A 10,051-nucleotide genomic window follows, 5' to 3' on the forward strand; every position below is an offset into this window, starting at 1 on the left:
TGCATCAGCTACCCCGTGTGTACACATGCAGTTCTGTCTGAGAAATCACAGTCAGAAGCGTTGTCACTGCACCTAATCGGAGACACAATCACCCTGATAGTTCCCATCAAAGCAATGTGGATTTACCAAGCGACACAAAATGAAACTGCAGGCTCTTGTATGCAACGCACATGGTCTTGTTTATTAGTAATAGATAGGGTGTGGTCATTAAAGGTGAACCTGGTTTGCTAAATACAACCATAGCATAGAAAGGTGTGATATCTCCTGGATGAGCTGAGAAAAAAGCTGTTCAGCTCCAGCAGTGGTGCTACAAGGACGAGCCATTCCCACACACACCCTGGCCAAGGGTCACTGTCCCAGGCACTGACCTCCCTCTGCATGGGGGAGGTGAGACACACTGTCCTGCTGCTCCTGCCACAAAACCACACAGCAGTGCTGCAACAGCAGGGTATTGCACAGTGTTCAAACCACCTCAGAATTAAAAAGGTGATGGAAAAGTTATACAGGGAAACTAATCATCATGAATCCATATTGCTTTGTTTGTTGTATTTTGCGCTTTTTAAGTCTGTCTTCTGGCTTTGAAGGGGGAAAGAGACAGCAATTCCTAATGTATGTGGCAATTTCAGTTCCAATGCAACTAATGTTGTCATACTTCTGCTCAGGGGGAAGGAAAAAGAAATCTTCATTTGCCCTCTCGTGCTTTTCATACACATCCATTTATGAGTGATTCATCCAGGGCAGAGTAAGTTTATAGACTTGTGAACTCAGAGGTCTGTAAAGTTCCTCATGACTACTTTGAATAAACAGATTTAAAACATGATTAAATAGATCAAATGGATATAAAACCACAGTATATTAAAACAGAAATTCTACTTGGCTTCAGTTTTAGCAGCTGCTCTGCACAGGTATTGAGCCATGTACACACCTACTCAGCTTCATAAGAAAGCTTTTCATAGATGTCAAACTTTCTTTAAAAGGATAGAACAAATGCAAAATGCTATTAATAAAATTATTTTTCATCTTAATAAATACTAAGAATTAAAATCATTATAAAACAGATGAATGTTTTCAGAAATATTATTTAACCTGTAATTTGAATTACTGTTAAGTGAAAGTGATTAAAAATTATCATTGCTGATTTTCTACTTCCAATTAGCTTTGAATTCCATTCAACTTGTAATTTTGACTGTGCTGGCCTGAGACGTAAAATCTAATTAATAAGAAAAAGCACTCATCTGAATGGCTGATCTGAATGCCAGTAATATGTGGGTTACAATCCTATAAAAAGGTTTAAGAAATTGCTCAACATTATTTTTCTTACACTTCTGTTTTTAATTGTTTTACAGACTTAGCTCGTTGTAGGGCAGTTATTTGAATAATTACTTTTCAAAAGTATTGAGTGACAAAGCTCAGCTGTGCATGGAAGTTCTGTGAAATACAGATGGTTGCACGAGCATTTCATAGGTGACACAAGAGTTTTCACAGGTATAAGCAAGTGGCAAGAAAGAAGAGAGTCTGTCCAGAATGGCACAACAGGACATTGTTTTGGGGCAGAACCAACACAGTGGCTGCAATAGCATTTCCATGGCAATATAATTCCATGTGGTATTTTTTACTTTACCTTGTTTGATAGTTGCCTCACATGATCTTGGTCATGGTACCCTGTCTAGACACACAGTACTGATGGACTAATTCATATCTGTGGCACGGTTTCAGGATGAGCAGAACTGAAACTAACAGGTTTGGGGCATTCTTAATTGTAGCTGTAGCTTAATTATTGCTGGACATAAAGCAATAAATATTTTGCCACTTTCTGCCAGCTTTTCTGTGGTTGAAAGTGCTATGTAAGTAGAAAACAAAAGACGTGGAATTTCGATTTAGAAGGAATCCATTTGAACAAGGGAATGTTTGTGTCTGTGATTACCAGTTGGAAGTGAAGAAAACATGAAACAATGAGCTTGATAAAATGATTATAGCAGAAATGCAGCGTTTTAGTACTGCATAAGAGCCAGAAAAATTAATGACAAAAGCAGAGTCTTCTACATTTCCAAACCAGTCAGCAAAAATTGTTTGCAGTTTCCTTCTTAGGGCACTTCCATGAGAGATGTTGACAGTAAGATTGTCATATTTTTTACACTGTCACAACATGTAGTCCCAATGTGAAACACATAACATGTCTATGCTGGAGAAGACACTGAATTTCCTTTTGCAGCTGATGGTTTCTTCTGAGCTTGCAGATGCTTGCATGAGAAACAGATGCTGAGATGGAATAATAATGAATCAGAGATGAAAAGATGGAGTTCACTTTTCTGCCTGGGCCTGGGTTTTGAGGGGAAGGGCTGCAATTTCTTTCTCAAGTCCAATCCCCAAGAGCTTCTCAGATCAAGCTTCCTTGCATGCTGCTGCAAAGTTATACATGCACAAAGGGCTGGGGATTGTCTCCTCATGAGGCACAAAAGTAAAAGAAATAATAAAGACCCCAGAGCAAGTCTCCTCACCTTGAAAGGGAGAAATGGAGTGCTACTATATCAAATTCAAAGTCCTATCATTATACCAAATACCCCAGAGAATTTTACTTGAGTGTGGCTTAGAGAGTAGCCAGTGTAGAAGAGTTTCTTCTCCTCGGTTTTGCAAACAATAAAATTTTGGTGTTCTTCTGCTTTCTCGATATTGAAGGAAGTAATGCAATCTAGCAAAAACATTACTGAAAAAAATTGCTTATTTTATGGGACAAATGCTTTTTTTTTAATGTAGTGAGGCTTTTGTTTGTTTGTTTGCTTGGTGTCTTGGTGGGTTTTTGGTTTTTTTTTTTTTTTTTTTTTTTTTTTTTTTTTTGTTTGTTTTGTTTGTTTGTTTTTGGTTTTTTTTTTTTTTTTTTTTTTAATGTACTGCAAGAGCAGGCATCAAGAGTTGGAAGCTGAGGTTTACCAAAAAATCCCTGGAAAAACAGAACAAGTTAGCTATGGCTGCCAAATAGTCTTTCTTTTCTGGGCACATTCCCAGGGTGTGCTTCCCTCTTTCCTTCTAGGCACGGTTTGGAAGATGTGAGCCCCTCTGCAGTGCTGAAATCCTCATCCAAAATGCAGCTGCAAGTGTCTCTGCAGGGAGTGTGGGTTCCAGCAGGGGAGTGGGAGCTGACGAGCAAGGTTGGGCACCTGGGTGACTACCAAACACAGATACTCTTACTGAGGGGTTTTGGAGAGGGAGGGGCAGTAAGGAACTGTGCAATCATGTCACAGTGCATGTACTTTTGTTTAGTGTGACTTAATTCGGGCAGTATTTCCTTTTTAATAGAGCTCTGGAGGGGAAATGTTTGGGGTGAAGAAATGGCTGGGGGAAGGAAGTGATGAGAGTGGGATGGGGATTAGTATTAAGATGCTGTTCACAACTTCCTCCTGAGCTGTAGGAAGTCCAGGATGTGATGAGGAAGATCTGCCAATAAACATTACCCTTTCCATTTTTTAACTTTTCACTTACTTTTTTTTCCCCCTGTCTGACATATGGATTCCCTCCTTAGTCTGTGATCCAAAGATTTGGGTTGGTTCCTGGCGTTTGCCTAGAGCCTCAAAACAACACTCAAATAAAGTCACATGCTGAGTGAATAATTAAGAATTAGAATCCAGGAGGTACTCAAACATTCATTAGGATATAATCTATGCAGCAGTTTCACTAATGGCATGTCACTGATATATGGTGGCTGGAAATCATATTCCTGCTTTTGCATCATGCCAAGCAGACAAGAGAGCTGACAGCTCCAAGCAATCCCAGGCAGGTTTGGGATCTAGTTTCAGTTTCTGTAACTTCCCTCACAGCACAAAATGGGAGGCCAGCCAAAACAGAAACTGCATTTCTGCCCCAGCACATGGGAGAAGCTCCTGACTGGGATAGGAGAAGGAGCAGGGCTGAAGAGTGGCGGAGTTGCAGGTGTTAGTATGCAGCATTGGAATCAAGTGGAGACAGGTCCTCTCCTGCATGTGGATATGACTCAATACTGAATCAGAGGCCACCAATGCCACTGATGCTGATACTGGTGTTTGCTGATGTGAGTGTTGTGGTTACAGGCTCAAGCAGGGCATTTTTGATTTTAATTACTGACACTGCAGAAACTGAAAACTTTTCTCTCCAAGTGTGCCTTATTTTTCTAACATTGCTGTTGTTTGGGTAAAGCACTAATTTCCATGTTTTAAATATGGAGCAGTACTCCAAGAAATGGGAGACCAGAGTCCCTGTATGGATTTAGAGAGTTAGGAGGGTGACTATCCCAGTCCCTGGTGTGAGGTGGGAGCACTGTGGTGGGGCAGGTAATATGCCTGTCTCCAGGGCTCTGCAAACACTACTTGTGCATTGGAAGAAAAGAGGAATTGTGAGTGAAGCTTGCACCAAAATGTGGTTTTCCTGGACGTGAAACTTAAAATGGAGTAACTGCTTGCAGCATACCAGCTCACTACATTTTGATGGGGGCTGTCAAATAAAAGAGTGTGTCTCCAATTCGCTTGTAAAGCAGGCAAATTTTTCCTGATGCAGGGGAATCTTTGGTGGAAATGTTGAAGAAAGCAATTTCTGCCAGGATTACCTCACAGAGTTTTACCTTACACATGTATTTCTTTTGGATGATTCATCTAATTTCCTTTCAGTATGCGAATCCACAGGAGTTTATAGTTTTATGCACTCTAACTCCATGGATTAATCTCAATGGACCAGCCAAGTAATGAATTTTTGCAATGCAGGCAAAAATTACATAACAGAGTTCATGTAGTGGTGTGTGGACTTACAGCTCCAGCAGCTCATATTCGGATACAGTGCACTGCAAGTTAAAAGTTAATAGCATCAAGTTCTCCCTCTCTTACTTTTCCTGCAATTACCACGTGTGTATGAGAGCTTTTCTCATACAGACCCCCACAGCCTCTACAGCATCTCTGGTGCCTTCAGCAGCCCCGGAATGCCTCTCACAACTAGATGTAGGGAGTCAGCCAACAGAAAAGGGCACACTTGAATGAATAATCTCTGAGGCCTCTGCAAAGTCATCTGACCCCCTGAGGCTGAACATTTCCTCTGCACTGGGTTTTAAAGAAAGCCTGAGGCTTTGTTTCTTTAAGCAGTTGAGCAGCTCTAACAGCCTGCTGACTCTGAAAGAGGTCCTTTTATCCCACATCCCCTTCATTTGTGGCTGGCCCTCCCTGAACTTATTTGGCTGATACCAAGAAGATAGCCACCTGCTTTCTTTTTCCTAATAATTGTTCCTCTGGGCTAACAGGTCTGTATGCTCATGGTGCTGCAAGGTGACACCAGGGCTGGGATGGGTGGTGAGGAACAGAGGGAGGGATGTACAAATGGGCTCCTTGGCAGGGAGAACCTGGGAGGCAGCTCAGGTGCTTTGAGGTGCAGCTTGTCTGCCTCTGAAGGAGCAGCCACTTCCCCAGCATGGATGCAGGCTCTTGGCAAACTCCAGGGTGAGCCTGCCATGGACCTTCACTGAATAGGCAATTTAATACCACAGAAAAGACAAGAAGCTTTTTTCCACCCAGCCTTTTCTCCTGTGCCAACTAGCTGTGGGGTTGGAGAAGAAGCAGGCCAGCACTAGGGAGCATGCAAGAAAAGCAACCAGGTCCAGTCTGGCTCCATGAAGCCTGAAAAAACACCTCACCTGTAGCTTGCTCCGATCTTGGTTCTGAAGGGAAACCTACAACAGACTAAAAATACAAAGAGGAGCCTAAAAGATGAGCCTAAAAATAGAAACCTAATTGCGCAGACTAACAACTGCAAATGCATTTTAAGCACTTCACAGAACAAAGAAATTAACTCCCTACACACTTCAAAGCGCCAAGGTGCTGTCATCGTGTTGTTTTGCCCCTAGCAGCTGGCTCTGCTTCCCCACAGTACAAATCATGGGGCTGGCTGATCGAGTAAGGGCTGAAGGATGAAATTTGTATCAGAGCACCTGTTCCCACCCAGGAGCTTTGCTGAGGGCTAGAAAAGAGTCTAGAGTAGTACAGTCTTTCTCTTGTCAGCAGATTGCTCGAGATATTGGGAGCAGTGCCTTTTCAATGAAGTTTATCTTTCTGTCTGAATTAATTACGCAATGTTCAAAGAAGAGCCTTGGATGCTGACTTTGCTAATGAAAATGGCTCTAATTGCAGAGCAGATGTGTGGTCAAGCTGGGAAGCCAGCTCTGCCTTTTTGGGCATAGTAGGCCAGGGTGGGTATCCTGTTAGCATGGCTGGGTTGGGACCTTGGCTGGTGCAGGTGTTTGTCACCAGCTTCAGAGGAAAATAGCTTTATTTTTCTATCTCCTAATGTGATGAATACACCAGGTTGAGGGTGAAGCTGTGGTTGGATCCTGGGCTTGCTGCTATCAGCTGTGCAGTGTTAATGGGTGAAATTTTCTGAAGATATTTTTACAGGTGCAAATCCACCCTAAAGGCACATGTGTACGTGACTCTTCCCCAGCACACCATGACAGGGTGAAGGAACAGGAGGTCTCTAATTCATGTATCATTTAGAGCAGATTAATACCAACTACTATTTGAAATGTTGATGAACAAAAAGCTTTTTGTCTATGTCTCAATGTAGGACTGACAAGTGTGTGTAACCCTTCATAAACTGCTCTTGTTAACAGTTTCGTTATTAAACACAGGCAGTCAAATATTGTGAGTCAATATCTTTCATCATCTTCCTCATCCATATCACAAATTAGAAGTCACTTAAGAAGAGTTTATTAAAAAGTAGCACTGGTTTCTTATCTCAATTGCCTTCTGATTACACTTTGATCTACACTGCTTTCCTAAAAGAATATGGTGATTACCTCTTGGAGAGCTGAGATCTTAAATAGAAGAAGTAATGTATTTACAAGAAAAAGAGCCAGCTAACTGGCTTCTACCTTATAAACAGTCTAGCAGGTCCCAGGAACCTTCTCTAATTACCATCACTTCCCCCCAGTGCTGTCTGGGCTCAGAGCAGTTATAGCTTTTCATCCGAACAGCAGCAACAGTGTGGCTTCTTGTCCACGTCCAAGGAACTCACCTGAGCTCTTCCCACATGTTCTCAGGTGGGAGCTGAATATGAGCTTGATTATGACTGAATGGTCCTCAAAAGGCAGAAATTATGCCAGGATTAGCCAGGGTTAAGGGGTTCAGGGAGGAGCTGGCATGGAAGAAACTGGTGGGACAGTATGGTAATTTTATTATTGCCTTTGCCATCTGAGGGTCATAATTACACACCGGAGTTACACACAGTCTGCTGTTCCAGCATGGGGCTGAGCCTCAGGACCTGGCCTGCCCTATCATCCCAAAGTTCTTTTAATTCAAGGGGGCTGTCCAAGCAGGCGACAGCTGGAAAGCCTCTGCTCCTGCTTAGGTGTCCCCAAGGCTAGAGATGATTTCCCTGCTGGGCTCAGAGAGTGTCTGGGGAGGTATTAAGCAGGTGCTAATGCCAGGGGGTGTGCTTGGTCTCAGCCCATCTCCAAAATATGTTTTGCATGTCTCAAGCTGCTGCAGCAGGTGCTGTTGGGGGAACCTGCAGGCTGCAGTGCCCTGCGCTGAATGCAGCCCACCCTGAGCTCTGCAATGTGCAGTGAGGGCCAGAGGGACACGAGTGCCCCAGCAGAGGCTGCCCTGGGACACAGAGGTCTCCTCCCCTCCTGCCTGTTGCTGCCAGCAGGGAGGCACACAGCATGGCTGTGATGTCAGGCAGGAGTACTGCAGTGGTGTGTCCTGCTGAGCAGGGGGTGACACAAGTGAGGCTGTGGGGGCAGAAACCTCACTGTGCTGGCACTCCCGTGGCTGAACCATGGCCTGTCCCCTGGCCCCCACCATGCCTGGGACCAGGGAGTGCAGACAGCCCCTGGAAGCACGGGTGGCACAGTTGTCACCCTGAAAGTACCGAAGGCAAAAAGGGCCATCTCCTGGGGCCCTTTGGCTGCTGGAGCATCTGTTCCAGGGTAGCAGGTCTGTCCTGTCCCCATTCCTGCTGAGGGCTCAGAAGAGGCCAGCAGGGCTGAGAGGGGCGATGATGATGGGGGCATCAGGTGGGGTGAGGATGGGTGTCGTGTCCGATGTGGTCTCCTCAGCCTCACTCTCCACATCCTCCAAGCTCTCGCTGACAGAGGGGATGATCTGCACCACCTTCTCCTGGAAGTGCACTTGCTTACGAGGGCCTGGCACTGCTGCTGGTGGGACAGGAGTTTCTGGGGATGAGCTCCTGTCCTTGCTGCCCTTCAGGATGCTCTTCATATGGCCCAGAAGTGAGCGGTGCTGCTCCCTCTGGGCCCCGTGGAAGGTGTAGGTCTGCTCAGTGTCACCAATGATGGTTGGAGCTGTCTCGGTGGCTGAAGGGTCCACGTACTGACCTGCCTGGGGATGTGTCTCTTTGCGCCCTGGGCTCTTCCTCCGCTTGCTCAGCAGGAAGTAGGCCAGGGCAGTGAGCACCAGCATGGACCCTGGGGACAAGATTTTGTTGGCTGAGGGCTCCAGCAAGAGGGAAGACCTTGCCAAGCAGTGCTGGTCTGGCTAGCCTAGTGCCATTGGCCACCAGGCCAGCTCCCTGCACATCCCCACCTCCACCCTTGACAGACCATGCTCCTCTTCCATCTGCACTACTCCCCACCCAAGCTTCTCACCAGGGATGGTGACATGCCAGACGAGGACGGGATGCAGGAAGCAAGCCACTGAGAGCAGCGTGTACCCCAGGAATTTCTGGAAGCTCCCTGGGCACCTAGCTCGCTTCCAGCAGGCCTGTGCTGGGGATTCAGGCTCGTGACTGGGGAGAGAAAGAGAGGTCCTTGTGGGATGAGGCACCAACCATATGCCTAGAAGACTTGGTCCTAACCATGACCCATCTAGATATGCAGATCCTCACTCTGGTTTGGCAGAAGATGGATGTGTTTTTCAGGGAAGGCAAGCTCTCCTGTTGGGAGAAGAGCATTTGCCAGAGGCCAGCATCTCAGTGTCTCACTAATCAATTGCCTATTATTTGGAGTAAGGTGTTGTGTCTAAGCTTTGAGGACTTTTGAGTTTATGCTATAAGACAGGAGCAGTGCTCAGCCTCTGAAAAGGACATAAAGATTGTCTACATTTTAACTTGAACTTCTGTGCTGTCTCTGAAAGGAAGCAGAAGCTGACTCTTGGGATCTGGCTCTTCTTTCAACCCTGGTACCTTGTGCCTACACACTGTTAAGCAGATGCTGAAGACCAGGGTTTGTTGTGCTGATGCTCAGGAAATTGGGGCACAAGCCTGGCTTAAAACAAAGGTTTGAATGGCTGTGCACATGGACGCATTTACCATCCCCCTGTCTGAGTGCACTTGCCTTGGCATCAGGGGCAGGACCTTTGTCTGGCACTTGCAGCTCCCCCAGATCTGGTGTTGCCTGTAAGGGGCAAGGTGCCTTTGGGAGATCCCACCGTGGCTGGAGAGCAGTGGGCAGGGTGTACTCACGTGAAGCACATCTCCAGGAACAAACTGATAAAGAAGAAGCCTTCACAGACAGTAACTGCAACTCCTGAAAAACTGAAAGGTGGAGCTGTCAGGGGAGAAGGGCTGTGTTTGAGTATGTTCTCCAGGTGGGCAGAAAGGGCACAGGGGGCAGAATTTACTACCCAGTTCTCAACACAGTCTGTGTGCTGGGGTGTGAACATTCTCTGCTCATCTGGTTTGTGGAGGAAAACTCATGGCCCTTCTGCCCCTGGGGAGTCACCTTTCAGCCAGTGTCACCTCTGGCCTGCCTGGGTCTGCAGCAGCATCTTTTTCTAACACAAATAGCTTACTTTTCTGAAACCTCAATATGGAGATGTGAAATACCCAAAGCCTTGGGCAGTGTTCCCTGCTGCTGTTGCAGTTTAGTTTGGTGCTACATATGGTGGAGGGGTTGACCTTGTCACCCCTGCCAGCTCTTATTTCAAGTGCAAAATACTCACAGCAGATAGAAAGCCAGGCTTTTGAACTGTCCTCGCTGCAGAGTTTCTACGCCCACACCGATCAGCACTAGAAAGACAAGGTAGGAAAGATGCTGGCTGTAGGGTTCATTCCCAGTTCCCTGGGGTTCATTCCCAGCTTCCAG

General features: G+C 45.8%; 1 protein-coding gene across 1 annotated transcript; it reads right to left on the bottom strand.

The window, feature by feature from the left end:
* Positions 1–7,795: 7,795 nt before the first annotated feature.
* On the bottom strand, positions 7,796–9,485 carry TMEM72 (transmembrane protein 72). The gene is made up of 3 exons (XM_066324491.1): positions 9,430–9,485; positions 8,615–8,754; positions 7,796–8,434 (listed from the first exon to the last, which is right to left on the bottom strand). Exons 1-3 carry the CDS (start codon positions 9,438–9,440, stop codon positions 7,974–7,976), a joined length of 612 nt encoding a protein of 203 aa, XP_066180588.1. The 5' UTR covers positions 9,441–9,485; the 3' UTR covers positions 7,796–7,973.
* Positions 9,486–10,051: the final 566 nt, after the last annotated feature.

This window comes from Sylvia atricapilla, chromosome 8 (genome assembly GCF_009819655.1).
Source record: "Sylvia atricapilla isolate bSylAtr1 chromosome 8, bSylAtr1.pri, whole genome shotgun sequence".
Lineage (NCBI taxonomy): Eukaryota > Metazoa > Chordata > Aves > Passeriformes > Sylviidae > Sylvia > Sylvia atricapilla.

What these genes read in the sequence shown, in the direction of transcription:
- TMEM72 (XM_066324491.1), bottom strand. An exon ending in CTGGCATGTCACCATCCCTG is followed by an intron (nt 8,435 to 8,614) that starts GTGAGAAGCTTG and finishes TCTTGTCCCCAG; the next exon opens with GGTCCATGCTGGTGCTCACT.